The sequence below is a fragment of the Athalia rosae genome, chromosome 2 (genome assembly GCF_917208135.1).
Source record: "Athalia rosae chromosome 2, iyAthRosa1.1, whole genome shotgun sequence".
NCBI lineage: Eukaryota > Metazoa > Arthropoda > Insecta > Hymenoptera > Athaliidae > Athalia > Athalia rosae.
The window spans coordinates 1,686,416-1,707,675 of record NC_064027.1 but is presented as its reverse complement, the minus strand read 5'-3'; the positions used below and the strand labels follow the sequence as shown (position 1 = coordinate 1,707,675).

Sequence of the window (21,260 nt, the reverse complement as noted above, 5' to 3'; positions counted from 1 at the left end):
AGCAATACACGTAGAACGTAGGAAGCTGTATTATGCGGGGTCGCGAGGGTGGGAGGGAGGATCTCCAAGATCTGTGAATTCTGGCCGAACACGTTACACCTGTATGCCTGTATACCCGAGTCCTCTTAAACTATACCATAAGGAGTTACGACTATACACTTACGGTTAGTTAAGTTTCTCTCGCTAAGGATATTTCTCTATCGGTTACGTAACGTATGCGCACTCTTGACTACGCTCTATCTGTTATCCCTCGTACGTACGTACTTATCAGCTACCTTCTCACAACGTGCAATTCGCATATAGCGGGGAGATACACGTCTGGCAAACGCCAACTCTCCGAATAAACTTTTGCATTTCGCGTTATTTCACCGATCAAGAATTCGTTAGCAAAGAGACTTATTGAATAAACCGAGTTCGTTATGCATTCCGTTACCTTAATTAGAGATTGTTAGTTACTACGGCATGAAAAGGTGCACCGCGCGGAGTAGTCGAGTCACGCGTATACGAATATCGAAGAGCCAAACGTATCGCGGACCGAGTTAGCAGCTTTCCGGTTACAAAAGCTGCCGTGGTGCTGAAAAGCGTTTTATGGTTGAGGAAGGTGGAGATACGGACGAGAAAAGAAAAAAAAAAGAAAAGAGGAGGAAGTTAGATTATTAGGTCAATACCTGGAATGGAAGAAAATGACGAGAAACCAAGTGGAAGCCGGTTTCCTGCATATCTGGTTCTCTCTTCATATTATTTCAGATCTCAAAGGGTGCCCCGTAACAACTTGTTTCGCGGATGCTCCGATAGCATTAGACCGTGCGAAGCTCTCTTCGCCTGAGTATCCCGTATAGTCTCGTTCGACCTTTGTGTCGCGCAAAAACGGAACGGGAAAAACGAAAAAAAAGATAAACAACACTTCAAACGACCTCGCGAATACAAGAAGTGGAGGACGAAACAACTCCCATTAAGCGCCACCTGACCCATCCCACCGACCCTAAAGGTGACCAACCTACGTAGTTTTATCGCACGCATGTTCGGTGAATATAATTCAACCCCTGGTTTGGATCCTCGTTTTTCGTCTCACCTCCGATTAATTATTATGCAATCTTTTTGAAAGAATCAACCCTCGGATTATCGGTTGCTTCCGATGTGTTTTTTGTCTTCTTTCGTCATCGGATAACGTCAAGTGGTACCGACGCGATTGCGTGAAAAAATGTGACAAAAAAAAATTGAACAACCAAATAAGAAGAAAATCGTCGTCGCTTACCTTGCGAAAAAAGCTGCTGCAGCGCTGGCTTGAGCAGGTGTACCGGGCACGCCGCTAACGTTGTAGGAATATTTCGTTTCTTGATAAACTTGAAAAAGATTTGGTTTCTGTTGATGAGACGATGACCTGTGATAAAAGTGTTTCCCGTCGTACGAATCACTGTACTTGTCACTGTAAACACTTTTCGGCGATGGTTCGACGTGATTGATTTTCGATTGCGCGTAACCCTGTAGCGATTTCGCGTGACTTTTGTCGTGCGACGAATACTGGTGGGATTTCTCGTGGGCCGAGGAACTCGGCGGTTTGTCGATATTACCGTACGATTTGAAATCGTAGCCCTTCAACTCGCCGTAGTACTTGATGTTCTCCGTTTTGTACCCTTGATCGTGACCCGCGCCCTTCGATTTCTCGACATTTTTGCCGCCCTCCGCACCGCTGGTGACCTTCGACTTTGACTCTCCGTTAGAGGAGGAACAACATTTTATTGTTTTTTCGCTCGGGTTGGTCAACTTCTCGACGCACTTTACCTGCGTCACTTCACTTCCACTTTTTAACGGACCGTCGACGGTCCCTTTGAACTTGTCGCCGGTCAACCCCTCCTGGGCCCTCGCCACCTGGGCCTTCAACATATCCGATTTCGAAGAGTCTTGCACCTCTCGCGGGGCGGTCACGACGACCTGAATCCCTTCGACGACCTCATCGTCCCCACCCGTACGAGCTACGACTACGCCGCCGCCTCCTACTCCCGAAGAGTCCTCGACCCTCGAACGCACGTCGTTTCCCCTTTGCGAAGACCTCTGCCGCGATGGGCCACGTGCTGCTTCGCGCGCGGTCGGCGTTATACTGGCAAGAATCGTTGTGCCGGCTGTCTCCGATCCAGGCGCCAGGCTGCGTCCAACACGACGACGCCTTTCCTCCTGTGATATCGTAACAGAAAAAGTAACGCGATATCAAGATGCAGGTATTACCGCTTGTGTACAACTTGCATGCGTAGTACGCGATACGAATGCCCTTAACCATTACGATGTAACTATCGGTGTTATTAACGTTATCCTTATCCTCCTGTACGCGAACCTTTTTCCAAAGCTCTTCATCGTCAACTAATAGTGTCAAAGTTTTTTTTCTGTTCCTTCGGATTTTGCAAAATTTTTTTTTCGACAGGGGTATTCGCACATTTTTTTCTGGGTTACGCCCTCCCGGTTTTCATCCCTCGACAAGCTGTACATGTGTACGTACATCAGAGGGCTAGGGATCGCACCTAAAAGCTCCTCTGTTTCGGCTAACAAAGATCTATCAACTAATTAATTAACACGCTAAGTGAGATGACCACCTACAGGCGATTGATTTCCGTTTCAACTGGTACGAATGTTGGTGTGTGGGGTAGTCCACGTCGAACGGGCCACTTTTTCCAAAATATATCTGGAATTCGATGTTTTCGACATTTTTACTTTTTAACTGAATTGAAGATTGCCAAGTCGGAGAAATCTATCTAAAAAATTGATCGTGTTATCACCTATCTATCGAACCAAAAAGTGAAAAATTAAGGATATCTCGATGGAAAAAATTCGTAGCTCAATTTGACCAACGGATTTGTGTTTCTGAGGTCAAAATACGTAAGAACAGTGTCATTTGATCAGTTTTGAAAATACTTCATTTTTGGCCCAAAAATCGAAAAAATCCAAAGGGGTACCCCTTGGATTTTTCTCAATTTTGGGGTCAAAAATCGATATTTTTTTTTATCGAGTTTCCCATGCTATTCTTATGTATTTTGCTCTCAGAAATTCGAATTCACAAGCCAAATTGATCTATCTACAAAATTTAAAAAGTTATCGCTAATTTTTCACTTTTTGAAGCAGAAAAATTGAGATATCGCGATAGGAAAAATTCGTAGCTCAATTTGACCATCGGATTCATGTTCCTGGGGTCAAAATACGTTAGAAAAGTGTCTTGCGATCGATTTTAAAAATACTTCATTTTCGGCCCAAAAATCGAAAAAATCCAAAGGGGTACCCCTTGGAGTTTTTTCAATTTTGGGGTCAAAAATGAACAATTTTTTTAATCGGAGTTTTTATAGTATCCTTATGTATTTTGATCTCAGGAATCCGAATCTGAAAGATACGTCATTTTATCGCTTTGAAATGTGAAAAATCACGGATATCTCGATGGGATTGATTCCTAACTCAATTCAATCGACGTATTCATTTTCTTCATGCAATAATTCATAGAAAAAGCATCCTGAATTTTGTACCACAAACCGTAGCTCTTGGAAATTTTGAATTCTTAACTTAACAAGTGGTTCGAGTATCGTTTCTCAGACCTCTGAAGCATCGAAAAAGCGGCCCATTAGACGTGGAATGTCCCACATATGAATCTATACCTACGTCTACATATAGTACGGAATTCAGATGAGAGGCGAATCGATCTGCGGACGGAATTGCAGTCTACGAAAAGATTCGATAGAAAAAAAAACGCGATGATTTATCGAGAGATCGACGAGCGAATAAATTGAAAAAAAAAAACCGAGCAATTATCGAGACGATCGATAAAACCTGAAGTGCGTTTCTGCGCGAGAAATAATTATTTAATATCTCGCTTCCGGTGAAAGCGACGTCTCATTTTACGCATATATACGTACAGACGTATGTTTGTCCGCTCCGGGCCGTCCGGTGAAGCAGGAAGCAAGAGGAAGGAAAGAACGAGAGAGAAAACGTTGCACGAACGCGAGAAGAACGAGGAGATAAAGACGAGAATCTTATTCGAGGTGATTGTAATTACGTCGTGTAAAGCTCACGGCTATATATCCCAGCGTGAGGATACGCTATAATACCCACCTGACCACGCTTCGAATCCTCGTGCCTTTTGGTTACCTCGGAATACTTTGGTGGATCCTGAAGATATTTCGGCGGCGGATCCCCCTTCGGAGGCAGAGTTTCCTGGTACCTGGGGGGCCGATCGTAGGGACGATATTTCGGCGGTTCCACGAAGGAGGTGCAATGAGCGGGTTTCTTGTAATTCGGCGGTTGATTTTCGGACGCGGGATCGCCGGGGCCGTTTTGCCCTCGGTTCACGTCGTACTTCGGAGGTACCGATTTCCCCTCCGGAAGAATAACGTTCGAATTTCCTCTGGTCTGATTGCAAATAGTGATCGCGTTCTCGGCCCTCTCCCTCTCCCGATCTCTCTCCCTCTCCTTCTCTCGCTTGTCCAATTTTTCCGACTGGCTGAACTTCACCTCCTTCACTTTTTCGGACGCCGGCGGAGGCGGACCGTCGATCTCGTAAAATTTCAGTTCGTTCTTCCCGGTATCTCTGCCAGACTTCTCGTTATGTCTGTGGAAGGTCGTGTACTGGCTCTCGTGCTGTTTTTGCGTCGGCGGTGGATGAATTTCGTAAAAAGTCAATTCCCGAGAGTCCTGCGACTTGGATCTCGTCTCGTTATGCGCGTGATGTTGTCGTTCGGGTTGCGAATGACTTCTCGTGTATCTTTCCTCAAATTTTGCCAGACTCTCCTGGGGATATTTCAGGTTCGTTCTGAAATCCTGTCGCCCAATTTTCGACGAATTTCTCTGGGAATGGTGACCGCTGTGATCCGTGTACTCCTCGCCGTACTTCATAATTTGCTTGGGTTTTATCCTCTGTTCGAATTGCGAATAATTGTAGGTATTGAAACCGACTTGATTAAAATTTCGGCTCAGATTAGCCGAATTGTAATCCGTCGATGTGACAGCCTCCATGTTTATCTGTAACACGAAATGAAAAGAAAAAAATTCTTCAGATTTGAAATTCAACAGGGGTACGTGTTTCGTGAAAAAAACTTTTCGCTCAGTCTTATTCTTAGATTCCCCCAGGCGTCGAAGTCTCTTCTCTCTGGGTACATACCGATCTGTCTTTTAGGCCAAAACAGATGGAGAGCAAAAGAGAAAAAAAAAAATTGCGAAACCTTATCGATATCTTTTTTTCCGTTCATCGATGGGATTCATTGTAATTTACGTTACGTATGCATAACGGAAATCCTTCGAATCTCTGCGGATTCCTTTTGAAACGTGTCCTGATAAATCAGACTCTACCTCATATCGGCGAAAATTCCCATTGGTAAAAGCAGCGGAAAACCTGTAATAAAAAATCGGAACGGAGGCGAAGAAAAGAAGAAGAAGAAGAAGAAAAAAAAAAACAGGAAAAATTCAGATCGCTGTAAAGAGATAGGACCGAGGACGCGGCTTGATCCGAGCGAACGCGCGAAACGCGAAAATAAAAGGAAATAAAATTGAAGCGATATACGAGAAAATTGTCCGTCTAAGTGCGTCGACGAGGAGCCCGATGTTGTTCGCCTGCCGCCGCCGCTGCCGCTGCTGCTGGTAGAATACGGTTGCGATGCCCCAAAGCTCTCTGAATCCCGCGATACTATATCTCGGACATCGACAATGCCGTTCACGTATAACGTATTACGTCGACGAGGTGTGAACCGGTTTGTGGCTGGACTCCCCCTCTTTTTTGTTTTTTTCATTTTCATTTTATTTTCAGGGGGTTGAGGGGGAACGTAGAGGCAAACTTTAAGGCCCCTATCACCTTCGTAATATCCAAACGATACTCATCCCCCCCCCCCCCCGCTTCCTGCCCCTCCTTTCTCCCCCTTCACCCCCGGCCATCACAAAAACAGCAGGCATTATTTGCCGCCCTCTCTCTATGTGTACCGGTATAATATAAAGAGAAAAAGAGGAACGAGGCACGCCCCCCCTTCAGAAACGGCGTTGGATTTTATTTATTAAGCAAAGCCCTTACAGACGTTTTGTTTTACGTTTCTTTGGTTTTCTCTCCCTTCTTTTTTTTTACTTTTTTGATCTTTTTTTTTGTCTTTTTTCGACGGAATATGGCGCTAAGTGCCCCTTCGTCGTTTTGCAGACACTCCCATAAGAAATACCGTACGTACCACGTACAGATAGGCTTAGAGATTTATTAGCTTTTTGTGGAGAATGTCCAGTTTTTGCAACCGCGGTACGTACACATAATGACAATAATTATAAACGAATATTCACGATATCACGTAATATAATATTCGCGACACAGGTATACACCACACCACACCACACACACACACACGGGCACGTAATGTTGCAGACTAAAAATCGTGCGCTATCCTCGTGGCTGTATAGTAATATTTCTATAATATGAATGCACTTTGCGGTGCATTGTACAGTGACCTTTATTGGCCGCATGGGACTGCTTTAACGTTGCACACGGTTTCATCGAAAACGAATAGCCCCGACGTGGGTTGTAAACACTGACCGACCAACCGGACAAAATTTTGTTTACATGCTGCTGCGGTCGCGGGGCACGAGATCACGCGTAGATACGGCTAATGCGATATATGTATAGAAAACAAAAAGAAAAAAACAAGTAGATTATTTTTTTCGCGTTGTTGTACATTTCCCGCACGTAACCGGGATGATAATCGAAAATGTCGGTGTGTAACGATCGGGTTGAAAATTTTCAAGAATTTTCCCGCCTATCCGTTCTTTATTTCGAGAGGGTTTTGTAATTCTACGCGTAGGAAGATCGCGCGTTACGTAGCGTGTAGTATACTTAATACACTTAATTATAAATTCGAGGGACCGGGTTAATTAAGGTTTTACTGCAAGACGTGCCTCGGCAAAATTCAGCCTTTCCAGAACGGTGTCGAGCCCGAGGCGATGACGTTACACCACCGAGGATTCGCTCCCGCAGAGCCTAAAGCACCGCCTCCGCGTGATATCTGAAAACGCGAAATGAATTTTTTCGCAACGGCCCTCAAATTCCTACTCCAGATTTTTCGAACACCAAACTCATCGTCCGGATCGACGCGCTAATTTTACGTTCCGCTTATATATATACATCAGACTTGAAGGAATCGGGCAAAGTATAATCGATTTATCTCATTTTTCTTTTCCGGTAGGGGAAATTCGCGTGACGGTGATTTTCGGTTCCCACGCACCTCGGTTACGTTTCTTGATCCTTTTTAGGCGTTTCTGGGTCGTCATTTTCACGATACCGCGTTACGGAGTACCTACGTTATATACGTGTGGTTACTTTGCGCAAGTTCTCAAATACGGGCTCCGGGGCATACGTCGGTTATTACGAACCGCTGCAGTAATGAAGACTGCAGACGCCCGGGCTACCGACAGGATCTTGTTTATCTCCTCTCACTCCTCGAATACATACAATTAGGGTGTCGAAGAAGGCCCAAAAAGGTCGTTGGATAATATCCAACGGGCTAAGAATTACGAGCACTTCCACTCCACTCCACTTCACTCCACTCCACTCAGCTCGGCTCGGCTCGGCTCGACTCCGCCACTCGTTACTTTCGAATGAAAATCTAGGTGTAAAATCTTTTGATTAATGTCCAAAACAACTCTCGACGAAAACGAAATTACGATCGCAATCTTTGAAAGTGCCGTACGCGTCTATAAAATTCGGGCACAACAATTACGCGCGCACATTCGATGAGAATGAGAGAGGGGGAAAAAAAATCGAACGAATATTTCTTCGAAGAGTGGAACGAGCAAACAAAATTATCGACGCGATGGGAGATTCCTTTTCATTTTTTCAACCAACGCGATTCTCGGGTATGCAACGTACTTTGCGCGATTAATTAAGAGAAAAATAATGACGAGTATCTTTATGTTCAGAATTTAGAATACGTACCGATGGGCATGCGAGAAAGGGAAAAAAAAAAAGAAACCAAGTAATTCGAGAATCTGCTTAACGACGAAGACGCGTCTCGGTCACTTTCGTCGTAGCGGTTCGTACGTAACGACCGGGTTCATAAATTAATCGAGCCATTACGGTGATCCAGAGATTGTGGCGCTTAGAAAAATCGTAAAAAAAAAAAAAAGTTCCACCTTTACGAGTCACTAATCACAATAAACTTTGCGGTAACTACTTTATTTTCTGTTTCGATCGGGTTGTACTATGAATTTATGTTTTCCGAATGTTTCGCCCGAATGAATAGACCATTACAAATTTTAACTAGAGTCAATTAGCTCGGATGATTAGAGCGCACAGAATCGAAAAAAAAAAAAAGAACAAATATACATTATACTCAAAGAAAGCTTGATAAAATCCTTCCCGGTTACAAACGATATATACTCATAATATTCATAATTTTTCGCGACTCGCGAAGCGGGTAGGAAAAGGGGGTCGGAAGGGGGTATCAATTTCGCAGGAGGCTGATGATGATAAGTAAGATATCTGAGACCGTGCGGTTCTAGCTGCCAGTTTGAAAATGGAATTATCCGGTAGCACGCGAGGCCGGGAGATAATTGCGTTCGTATTCATTTGTAAACACGCGACCCGATCTCACCCCGGATCCGGTGTGTCGAACCAGACGATGGTGTACCAACCGACAACGTCCGTTGTAGTCCCGCGCGTGATCCTCCCGATCGATAGATCGATCGGATTAAATCCAGCCGGCTAAATATATGAAATTAGTAATAATAACCCGCGGAGAATATTGTGCATACAATATAAACGCGTAATTCACGATCGCTCCGAATACGCTGCCGCGGACGATGAGTTTAATGAATACAAAATGGACTCGAAATAGTTCGAAAAAAGAATCCCCCCCCCCCCGCCTAGAATATCATCGCGGAGCGACCGGTGAAATAATTATTCTCGTCGATACCATAATCTTCCAATTGAATAATTCGCCCGGATTACAGCCCGGTTACAACACTGAGAATATCTATAGGTGCACCCAATCCTCCTAAATGCGTTCAAAAAAAAGAGAAAGATCGACGAAAAATTTAGGCGAAAATAGAAAAAGTGAAGTAAGTCAAGCAAAGAATAGTTTGCAGAATGAAGAAGGAAAGGAAAAAATTACACCAGTGAAGGTTCTTCCAATTTGGAAAGTTAGTGACGACTCGCCCCGTATAATATTCGTGAAACTCGTTACTATATCTACGGTGAAAACGGTACGTGGTGGTAACGTGTGCCGTATGATTCGAGCATGAAATATGCATGAGGTAAGCGAACACGAAGACGTAAGTTTATACGACTGGAAAGAGGAGTATAATAATCACGAGAAAACAAATAGTTGGGTGCTGCTCTACTTTTGGTAACCGATGTGAACATCTATAACTGACGAGATGAATCTACGAAACCCTACACTCGTAACGCAGCTAACAACTTGCGCCGGGCTTAGAAAACGTTGTATATGAGGGCTTCCCGTCGCGACGCACCTCACCCGCCTCACTCGGCTACGTCTAACTTCTAATTGTAAAACGAACGCGTGGGAAATCCCTGTTGGACTGCATTTCACGCGCATCATACGTACACTCGGCTTAATCGCAAGTGGTGCGGTTAGACGCTACGCGATGTGATTTGTGCCAACGGAAATGTCCAACCGCACCACTCGCGATCAAGTCGAGTGTACGCTCGCGAACGGGGAGCGGCACGTGCCAGAAGAATGAATGAATGAAAAAAAAAAAAAAGAGCAAGAAATCGCGACGATCCAGAGTCCTAGACGAGGATGACATAATGGAGTGGATGTAAAAGGTTGTAAAATGAATTCTTGATCACCGTGTAAAATCCTGACTGATATATGGTTAACATCGGTGTGGTCACAGGTATAATCGGAATGACGAACGCGTTAAGAAGTAATAAAGCGTAACTTCGCTCAACGTAAGACCGAGCGCACGCCCTGAACACAACCTAAACTTGTTCATAATTTACAAATACGAACGCACGAATAAATAGACGCGAGTAATGGTTATAATTTGTCGACGGAAGTTCAGGTCGAAGTTATGTGTACGCCTATCGTACATTACACGGAATGTCCAGACCTTTGGCTACAAATTATCCCACGACTAGCCAGATATTCCGGTCGGTTATGTTATAATATTGTATCAAGAACTGGATATATGTAATCTGCCCACTCGTTGAAATGTGTGCAGTCAAAAGCTTATTGTACGACATTTTTATTAATCTCTCTTTCGAGTAGGCATAAAGCAAACGAGACTTTTGTCAGTCGTCGTAAAAAAAAAACGCGACTCGAAATTCGCGGTAGACACCGTCGAATAATTGCGGGCGAAAAAAGATTAATCGTCGGCGTATCCGACGATATACTTCGCGTACGCGAACACCGCCGCGGTAAAGTGGGGTCGATCGTCACGTGACGTACTGCGCGTATTCGAAGGTTCAAAGGGATGAATATAATCGACGTTCGAAAGAAACATCCCATGGCATCGATTTAATCTGGTGTCGCCTACCGATGAAAGAATAAAACGAAAGAAAAGAAAAAAAAAGAAAAGGAGAAAAAATAAAGAGGCTACCGCGGCGTGTCGGCTGGGCGTAATGAAACGTGCTTTTAATACAACGGGGAGAGGAGTTCTTTGGTTGAAGCCCGAAGAAAAACGCTAGCAGACTGCATACGGTACACCGCCACTCGTTGCGAGGAGAAAGATAAAGACGGAGAAGAAAAGTAGTGAAAAAAAGAGAGAGGGTACGAAGAGAAAGGCGGCAATCTCTTACGGTTGAGTTTGCGTCACAGGGTGGTAAAGATATGGGAAGGAAGACCCTGCCGATCACTCTGAATAATAAAACGCGACGCGTACGCGTCATCGCGTCCCCAGGAAGTGGAAGGCGCGAAGAAGATGACGCCGTTCGCCCCCGCAAAAGGGGACCGTAATCAAAACACCGACCAGAACATACATACGCGTATATTCCTTCGCAAGGGAAGCGCGGGGGAGGGGGAGGGGGGGGGGAAGGGGACGCTCCTTCTCACCCTCATCAACCGCGCCGACTTATGAGCTTCCCACTGGATATATAGCCGTGTACATATATTATTCTTATGTACATTACACACCCCAATAATTCCACAAAACAGCTATCAAAGTTACGACTTAAGGAAGCATATTTTACCGCGAGAGAAAATAAGAGTGAACGGCAAAAGAAATAAAAAAAAAAAGGTCGAACGAAAAACGCACATGTCGTCGCGGGTGGAAAAAATTCTTTGACGTTTCTCGAATACTGATAAATTTCGGCTGCGAGGACCACAGCGTGTGCAAGGACGAAGCTCCGCTTAGGTACGCTAAGTCGTCGTCGTCGTCTCATCTCCACCCTTAATCTGTATCAAATGTACGTACGCGACGTATAGATATACGGAGAGACACACACACACACGCGCGCGGAGCGAGGATCTCTCACGGGGAATAAATCCTCGCACCGAGATGGGAGACCCGATAATCCTTATTGACGCGGAGGCGTAAACCGATTCCTAATCCTCGCTACGCGGGACTTTCTAATCCTGTTCTCAGTTTTCTCGAGACGCGCCGCTAGAAAATCACGCAATTAATAGATCAGGGGATGATCGTGCGAAACTTTCGGCGAGTCGTCGTTACGATCGCCGCACCCCGACAATGACTGGTGATTATTTCCTTCGTTGTTTTTTTTTTTTTTTTTTTTCTTTTCTTCTCTTCGCCTACCCGTAAGCGGAACCCTGACGAGTTTTTGGTTGCGGTTAGAGGGCGATTTTCTTCGTCCGCGTGCGGGAGATCGATCGCTCATATCCATCTGATTTATTTCTACCGTTTCAACGGGCAAACAAGTTCGCCCGGGAGTCAAAAATATTTCGTTAACGTCGTTGAGCCGCTGCCCGCAATCCACTTTAGCCGAATACGCACGGAGATACAATCGGAGAAAAGCTACTAGGAAATTCAATGTACCCCGTACAGTCGTATTTTCCGTGTAAAATTTTTCGACGGCAAAAATTTCCGCGTTCCGCGATCTTTTGGCGGTTCAATTTATTAACTAATTGAATATCTAATCAGTCGACGCGGATTGGAAAGCTTTTCTCGACAATCGCCGTTGAACGCGGAGTCGGATAAAAGAAACGTCACCGGGGCGGTGCCGCCGGTGTATGGGAGAATAAACAACTTTGTCGATTGGGGGACGTTGAATGGGGTCGCTGGTAGTAAAGCAGCACCGTACACGCGTATACTTTTATCCCGTCTTCGTCGATCCCGAAAATCGCGCCGGCCGACAATAAAACCGCACGCGATTTTTCTTCTCAAATTCACCGAGTAGAATAAAATTTTCGGACGAGCCGAAGAGAGTATCCCTATAGCGGACGGAACGGTCATCCTTTTCGTTTCACGATGCCGCGGTTATACGCGGCGTGAAAAAAAAAAAAAAAACAACTCGGGAAATTTCCGTACTACCGGGGGAAACGTTATTTCCGGTATAAGTTTAGCGAGATGTTCTTATCGCTGGTAAAAAAAAAAAAAAGCCATCGTCGTTTACGTCGTTCGCATAAAGCTGTAAAGCGGGGTTTATCCCGCGTCTCATTCGTAGCTGGGTTATGGTATCATCCTCTTTAAATCTATGTACTTACGTCTACATACCCGTATACAATGAAAACAGAGGCGAGCGTCCGTACGCACTGTAACTGTCGAATTAAAATTTTCACTCTGCGTTCTATACAGAATAAACAGAAACGCGGTAGTCTCTTGCAAATGTAGGAATAATTCTATCGGACTTGTTGGATGTGTTTGGAAGGGACAGTTTGCCTCTGGCTGGTACGCCGCTCCGCGGTGACCAATCCACCGAGTAAGCTCAAACAAAAGAGTGCAAAGAGAAAATTTCTACGCTCAAATAAATTCTCAATTCGTACAAAGTACCTCGCTGCACACACGCGCGCGATTGTACAAACGCGTAACGTTAAGTAATTTTTATCATTATTGTCTTCGGGTCGAAATTTTCGTCTATATTCTCATTGATCAGCCATCGAGTTATTGGCTTCGCGTACGCGAATTCTACCCGCCGAAAAGTTCTTTTTAACTAGCAATTTTTTTTTCCCTCATTTTCTTATTCGAAGCGAATCGGCGTTAATACCACGTACGTACAGCGCGTATCAAAGCTTTTTAGAGCCTTTCGGGAAAAATATTTTAATAAAATAACGAAATGAAGCATAGGTGAATGTATTTCCTTTTATCGGATATCTTTCATCTTCACATGTGATCCGAATACGTACGTGTACCGTGTCTATATATATATATATATAATGAAGAGAGCAAAACCGTATATCGTACGCAAAGCACTTCAATATCCGTTTCAGCAGACGGTTTTCATTCATTTTTAAATCACGTATAATACGCGTGCCCGTATATACGAGGCCTGTAAAGTATACGTACAAGTGAAAATTGTATTTTTTTTAAATTTATTTATCAAGGGAAGGATAAACAAACAACAGGTACCTGCTTCTTTTAAGCAGAATTCACGTGCACCTGTAAAAATTGTGGGCTTCCGGAAGATTATTATCATTATCGTCGTTATTATTATTATTATTTTTATCTTCAGGCGAAACAGGATCCACCGGGCGGAAGGGAGCGCATTCATTGACGAAACCGGGAAATCGGGAACCCGGAATAGAAAAAAAAAAAAAGAAGAAATGTACGTACGTTTAAAAAAGAGAATTTAAGGGATGTAAAACCGACGAAATACTTGCAAGCAATTTTCACAAACAAATCCCGAAAAAAGACAAAAGGAGCAAAAAAAAACGCTTCGTTTGTCATCAGACAAAAGAGACCAGACAATGGTCTTGATAACAGGTAAGTTTAACGGCGGTGACAATCGAGGACCAAAACTCATCAAGATATCTGAATTTTTTTGCTCTAATAACCCGATCATTCCGGATTCAAATTCCTGGTTTTTAATTCAACTGTTCTTTTTTTTTAGTTTTTTTGTGATCCCGAAATCGAAGTTGCAGTCGATTCGAATTCGGTTTCGTTATGCGTTCCTGCGCAGCTGCCGCATGCGTGAGGACGACGACGGTCGGTACAAAGTTGGTTTGCATAGAGTCGTTGAAGTTGTTTAACTCGTCGAGAAGTTTGCTCGGCGATAATATTGGCTCGTTGATTTTTTCAAGGTCAGTTAGAGGATGATTGGTTATTTTGAGATCTTCTTGCGTATAAAACGACTGGTTTACAAGGTGTATTATCTTCATTAGTTATTCCTCTTTATTGACTGTGGGAATTACGAGCTTTTACCTTTGAACTCATCGATAGAATACCGTACGTATAACGCGTTGAGTAAGTACACACGGACTGCAGCTATGGGAAATCTGAGTACACCTAGGTACCTGTCGTATTTATTTAACTCAAGTAAAATACGTTCGGTATATACCGTAGAATATCCTTTGTCATATCCACAAGTACGGGAGGTGAACTATGGTAGGAAAAAGTTTGAGCTGCGATAAAAATTCGCATCCCTCTTACACGAGTTCACTTCACTCTTTTCCCCGGTCTTACTCGCAGACTTTATATCGTATGTTAGTACACGGTAAACTCTATAGTCTCTCAGACGCATTTGCTCGATTGATTTCGGGCTATATATTTCACGGTAGCTCACGGAATCAGAATGGAAAGAATCGTCTTGCCACCGAGAACGGGAAAAAAAATTCGCATGATATTATCGCACACGTATGAACGTACGTAGGAGACAAATTCACGAACATTACGTGGGCTTCCAATCCGGGGTGGTCCGCATTTCGCGAGAGAGAAAATTTTCATACCTCACCGACTGAGTAGCTTCCATTAGGCGAGAAATCCGCTCTTGAAATTCAGAATTGGTCATTTTTCAATTTTAAATTTTTATTCTTCCAGGCGAAAGAGAGAATCGTAGCTTTGGCACAAGAAGACCACTCGCGGTTTGTTGGATTTCGAGGGAATGAAAGCTCGTTGTTTTATTTGAAAGGACGTTTTTCTGGTTTTCAAACAATTTTCGCTAGAAACTCTTCTACCGGAAGTCTTTATTTTCAATGAATAACCTGAAATCGATCATGCGTCGTGGGGCTTAAAGTATCCGAAGGGCGAGCTGGGGGTTGTTGTTAGAGAACAGGTCCATAAAGGAAGGGCCCAAGCCTTTTAAACCCGACTGTTTTTCTTTAGGGATTTTTTCTTTCCCTCGACGGGTAAAATCGAATATAGGCGGCGGCGGTGTACTCCTGGCGTTGGCACGTGTTTGCTTTGTGGGTTTTAACAAGCCCCCGGGATGCGGAGTGTCCAGATAATTCTGGGACGCGGAGTGAGGTGGAATATATATATGTATATATTTTTCTACCTCTGTCTCTCTCTCTCTTCGTATTATATTTTTCATTTTTCCGTATTTTATTTTCTTTTCTTTTTCAACCTCCGTCACGGTGCGAGAACGCGACGAAAAAAGGAGACGCTGTGTAGAAAAGACGGTAGAAAAACAGCGAAACCGAGAGAGTCGCACGGGTAAGAAACGGGAATCCCCTGAACAAATGCAGACAAGGGATTTGGAACCTGGATACCCGATGTCGAGAGCGGGATGGTTGGGAAAACTGTTCTCGTAGTTTGTATACTTCGTTTACACGGAAGACACTTCGGCGGTAAACAAAATTCTAGTCGCAAACAGAGCGGAGGATTCTCATAATTTGATGAAAAGTCGGTATGAGTTTCGACTCGATTGGGCATCGTGGAACCGGACGGGAGTTCCAGGATTCCGTCGGGATGCGAAATTCGGTGGAAGATCGAGGTCGGTAATATCGGAGTAAAATTTCTATGGAGCGAGTAGCCACCGATTTGCGGTGGTCGTGGTCGCGATAAACGCGGCTCTTGTCGGTTTCGCGTTTACAGTCTACGAGGAGAACGCTGAGGGCGTTTCAAAGAGGGTTCCGTATCGATTGGAATTTCGTAAAGTTGTAATTTCCTGTGCCGAGTACACGCGGAAGCGTCAAACTCAATATTTCCTGATCACATCACCGTCGCACAAACGGGAGCAAGGGGTCGCCCGTGTATATGTATATACAGACATACTGCAGGAACGAACGGTGCAAAAAATGTAATCGCAATCGCGATTTCGTTCGTTAATGATTCGCCGAAACATCTCCGCGCACCTATTCACATCCTCCCCCTGCACGTTGATCAATCCTTTTTTTTTCTTTTTTTTGTCCAATTCCGCAAAAAATCGAGCCTCCGCTCTTTGAAAACAAAAAAACAAAAAAGAAAAAAAAAAAAGAAAAAAAGCGAAAGGACAGAATCGGTGACGAACGTAGGTACGTACCCCCCGCGGTGTACGCGCGTGTACGAGTATAACAAGTCACGGGCAAACGCAAATCCTCCTTCTGATCCAACGAGCAAACGAACCGAACGATCTAAACAGCCCAAACAATTCCGTGGGGTTGAATGTCGTCGAAAGAAGGTCAGAGAGGTTGCGGTGTCCTCGTTACCGGGGGATTTTCCACCAACCCCTGTACCTACCGGGGTCTCCCTCCGCATCCCTTGAACGGCCGCGTACAACGGACTCTTTTCGGGCTTCGCGGGATGCACGGTGCGGGTCCTTCGTTAACAGACGTCACGTGGACACCTGGTGCTCGATTACGTCGCGGTACGAAGGAACACATGGGATCACGTGGGGCGAATATGACGACGTGACGGATGGCCGGGAAAACTTTGTCCAAGGGAATACAGTTGCCACCTGCCGACGTATTTGTCGTTCGCCGCTGACGGGATGTGAAATTTAATTTTTTTTCCACGTAATTAGGAGCGATTTTTTTTTTTTTTTCTTTTCAAAGCGAATTCCACATCCTCTTCTTTAATCTCTTTATACGCGGCGTTCCGTTTCCACACCGCGCAACGAAAACTGACTCGAGATGCGTTTCATTTCGAAATGACAACGAGAGCGTCACGGCGGTGCAGATGCTGCCGACGCACAAGTTTCGTCAAAGAAAATACGCCAGTCAGAATTTTCTATAGAGAATTTGTGGCACGCGCGTTTACGAAGCAACGAGTTTTTATTTTCATGCCTAGCTCGAACGCCGCTAAAGTACAACGCGAGTAACTAAAGTTTTTCCACCTCACACCCCGAAAATATCCTATCGCGTGATCCAAAGCAAAAATTCGCAAAGCTCCGAAATTCCAGTTTTCAGGTAGACGCAAAATTACGGGAGATATACGGGCGTCGTCGTTTCAATGTGGGTATCTGAAAAGCGGTTGCCATCCGCTTTGTAGTTGATTCTACTCCGCGCGTGCTGCATTTATTTATTTATTTTCATTATTTTATTTTATTTTATTTGATTTTATTTTTTATTTTTTTTCGTTTGTTTGTCTCGGCGGATTCGTGTGCGAACCGTATAGGCGCACTCGTGGTTCGCGAGTAGTATTGAATGAATTTTTTAATTACGATGCAATTTCCCCGATTTAATTCTTTGACTTTGAAACGCCATTAGAGGTTTATATTCCTCTGCCGCCGTTGAGATTATAAACTAGCGACTGATGCCGTAGGTGGGTAGGTAGGTAGGTACCGTACGACGTTGCGAACGAGTGTGCGGTAGGTGGTAGGCGTCGATGGCGCGAAGCAATCATGTCCTTGAACGTTCTGACTGGCGGCTCAACGCACTTCGAGGTGCTCTTCGCTATTTGTTTGATCCGAGAAGATTAAAGGGGTTTGCCACCAGCCGAGAACACGAGGCCTTTCCCCCTTTTCTTTACCACCCCTCATCCCCTCCACATCCACCGCAACGGCAACAGCAGCGGCGGTGGCATCGCGATTTTCGTTTATTCTCTCTCCCGTGTCCTCGCACCCCCAACTCCGTCTACTCGCTGCTGCCGTAGTTCCCGCAATCGGTCGCAAAACTAAAAAGAACCTTATCGTTTGTTCCTCGCGGTTTCGTGCCACTTTTGCCTCACCCTCTCCCCGCGTGTTGCGTGCTTGCGGAATAAAAAAATTACAATGTAAAAAATTGACGCACTCGACGCCGCGCCCGTGCCATTGAACAATCGGGAGAACGCTTCGTAACGCGACAATTTTCGTTGGTAGGCAGATTTTACGACGGAGGAATTCGATCGGGAGGAATCGGAGGGAGGAATGAGAAAAAAAAACAGAAAATCTTCTCGCAGCGGACGATGATCCCGTAGGTCACTGTAGCAGAATTGCGCGAGGGGTTTGATAAATTTCCTGAAAACGTACGAGTCACGATCGGGAGCGGGACGATCACGGCGGAAGGCAAGAACTATAATAGATTATCGAGAGGGACCTTAATCGAATACGGGTTAGGGTTAAAATCCATCAAGTCCTCCCGATGCCGCCGCCCTCACGGCCTTCCTGTCGGCCGAATCGCCGTCGAGACTTTTCCCCGTACGCGCGCGACGACGTATATCGCGAGGGGGCGGGCGGGGGAGAGTTTCGAAACCGAAAAGTTAAACTTTATTCAAAACTACTCAAAAACTTCACCTCTTACTATCCCGATCGCGCGGGGCGCGACGTTTTCCCGTGAAAACTTTCCTCCGTAGCCTCCGACGCTTGTATAACACGCTCAAGCGGAGGACAGGCAATCGAACTTGAGTAACGGCGTCTATAGCGTCGCGACGCTCCGGCATAGGTACGTTACGTTACGTTACACGAGGTGGTTCGTATGCACAAGTGACGAATAAATAAAAGCGACGGATTAGCATAAAACCCATTTGAGTATTCGGTTTATCTTAGAACAAAGAAATAAAATACAACCGTGTACAGTATCCGCTTCTTTATTTTCGCAGCCATGTTTTTTTTTGTTTTTTTACCTTTCATTTCTCTTCTCCTCATAACAAGAGGGTAGAGGGAGGACTTTTTTCCATTTCTTACCGCCTCCTTTTACCGTTCTACCTCTTTAATTTACCCGTGACCCGAAGACCCCTGTATATCCGCGAGTCTCTGCAGGAATGGGAGTTTTTTGTTTTGTAAGCCCTCCGGGCCCGCGGCCTTTGCAGCTCGAATCGTTCGACATTTAGACACGTTAATTGCTTTCTCGTGGCTTTTCTTCCCCAACAAAAAGACGAATTTCTTTCGCTCGCCTCTAAGCGCCAAAGATCCCGGCAGCCGCGAAAAGGGCGAAAAGTTTCCTCCCGGCGATTGATAGCAATACCGGGCACGTAGTTGCGTAAGGTCCTACCTTTTTTTCTCTTTTCACGATCTTCCCAAATCATTTTAATTGTCGAACAATTTTTTTTCTTCATTTCTCTCTCTCTTTCTCCGATTTCTCACCTTTCTTCGGACCGAATAAAATCTACCGTCGGCGGAGAAATAAAAAAAAAAAAAAAAAAAGAAAGAAAAAAAAAACAGTCGGAGGGAAAAAAGCGAAGAGATGAAAATTAACGCGCTTGTGCTCGTGTATAGTGATGTTCGAGGCGCGGTATTACCGTCCTTATTCGAGTCGCATCTAGGTGTAACGCCTCGTTATTTTTCTGCTCTCCAATCGCGATATGACGAAAAATCGCGTATAACGAGTCGAGGAGGACTCGACGCAACGTTGCGAGCGGAACTCTATTTCGACGTTGCGCATACACACGTATAATAATATTTTCACTAAATGTAATATATGCACATATTACACGTACTCGGGATATATGCACGCGGGTCATACCTGTCCAAAGATTTACTCGTGTTTGTTGGATTCTCCGCTACCGCAACGGAAATTGTAAAATCAGTAGCGTAAATTATTTCTACGAATGAAAACTTTAACGAGAGCCTCCCCGCTGCGGGGTTAAACAACCCGGAAGAAATCGTCGCTGCCGCCTACGTTCGTTCGTTCGTTCGTTCGTTTCACGTGACGAGGACGTCCGCGGTACGAGCGATAACCACCGAATCAACGATTCAGTGAACGAAAAAAAGGGCGGGAGAAATTATTCAACTCGCCCCGTTCGATTTGCATAGAGTGTGTGTCGTTAACGATTGAATGATCAACCTGTGGATCGTCCGTCGAATTTAATTACCCGAGAAGAAAAATGATTCCGCTTCGGCCTGCGAGAGATATCGTTGGTATCGATAGTGCGGAAAAACGGTTGAAAATCGACCACTTTGCCGAATTACCTTGAGAAAAATGTACGAGGGGAAATCGGTGTTAGGGAAGAGCGTATCCAGCCGATGACCGTATAAATTGAATCTAAGCGAGAGACCACCGTTTTAATCAATGCTAACGATCCGTTTATTATGCCGGGGCTCGTCGGAAACCCCTGTCCACGCCTTTGCGCCGCGCAACTTGCGAGGGTCAGTTTTCTCCCGTGTGTATAACGAAATTGCTTCGAGCACCCGTTACTGGTTTCGACGGTGCAGTTATGGGGGGGGCGAAGTACAATGTACAGGGGGCGAAACTCGACGCGTCAAGTTGACCAAACTTCGACGAAAATATGTGTCCGTCGACCCATTCTTCGGCACCCTTATTCATTTTCAGCGAAGAGCTATTCTCCCGTTCGTCTTCGAGGAGGGTCGAAAGTGCGCGTGAATCGGAATTTCGAAAATCGGGGAAAAAGGAGGGAAAACATCGTTCACCCGATGATTCGAAGAACTCTGCAAAATTGCGGACAGAAATTTCGGCGTTCCACGCGTGGTGCGCGGGCCAAGAAATATACAAAGTCGTTTTCATCCCCCCCCACCTCCCCCCCCTGAGAAGTTGGTAGCTACACGGGAGGGCTGATTGAAAATTTACAACCTCCCCCGTCGCAAGATGAGTCCCGAAATGAAATCAACGCGGCTTAAGAGAGGAGGGTGCCCTCCGGTTTGTGTCTCGCTCCATTAGACGGCATTAACTCGGTACGGAGTTGAGGTGACTACGATTCGCGTGGATTGAAAATTTCGAATTCACCGTACAACGACGCGGAGAGACAGCGGTAATTTCCTTCTTATACGCGATTTCGAACATTGTATTCCCTCGCGTATTCGCACGCTTCGAAAGCGGCGAAAAAAAATGATCAGCTCCGTAACGACTGTACTCTTCCACTTTTTGAACGAAGCGAATAACCGCGTCACGCGTACCTTACCGTAGTTTGAGTGAGTGTAATCTAAGTACCTGAAAAATCGCGTGTCGAGGAGCTATATTCGAATTTATACTTACCGATCGCAACCGTGGCAGTTGAGCGTATCGTAACGACGTAGACGACAGTTTCACGTGACAGCGTGGTTAAAGGTAGCGCGAGTCGATGTGCGAATAAAAAATTATGCAGTCGTACCGGTTATCAGATAAGGTATTTATACATGTATA

The 21,260-nt window shown here is 45.0% G+C and overlaps 1 protein-coding gene across 6 annotated transcripts in view; it reads right to left on the bottom strand.

The window, feature by feature from the left end:
- The window catches only part of LOC105687336, a 245,110-nt gene that overhangs the window by 164,973 nt on the left and 58,877 nt on the right, over positions 1–21,260 (bottom strand). For 5 of the 6 annotated variants that reach the window (XR_007277190.1, XM_048651020.1, XM_048651017.1 and 2 more), the window contains exons 4-5: positions 4,087–4,992; positions 1,256–2,172 (exon numbers count right to left, since the gene is read on the bottom strand). Coding sequence is in view for 5 of the 6 variants with exons in the window: in XM_048651020.1 (XP_048506977.1) it covers positions 1,256–2,172; positions 4,087–4,992 (1,823 nt within the window). In the remaining variant the exon portion in view is untranslated. The remainder of the gene's footprint in view (positions 1–1,255; positions 2,173–4,086; positions 4,993–21,260) is intronic. The other variant, XM_048651018.1, reaches the window with a different exon arrangement.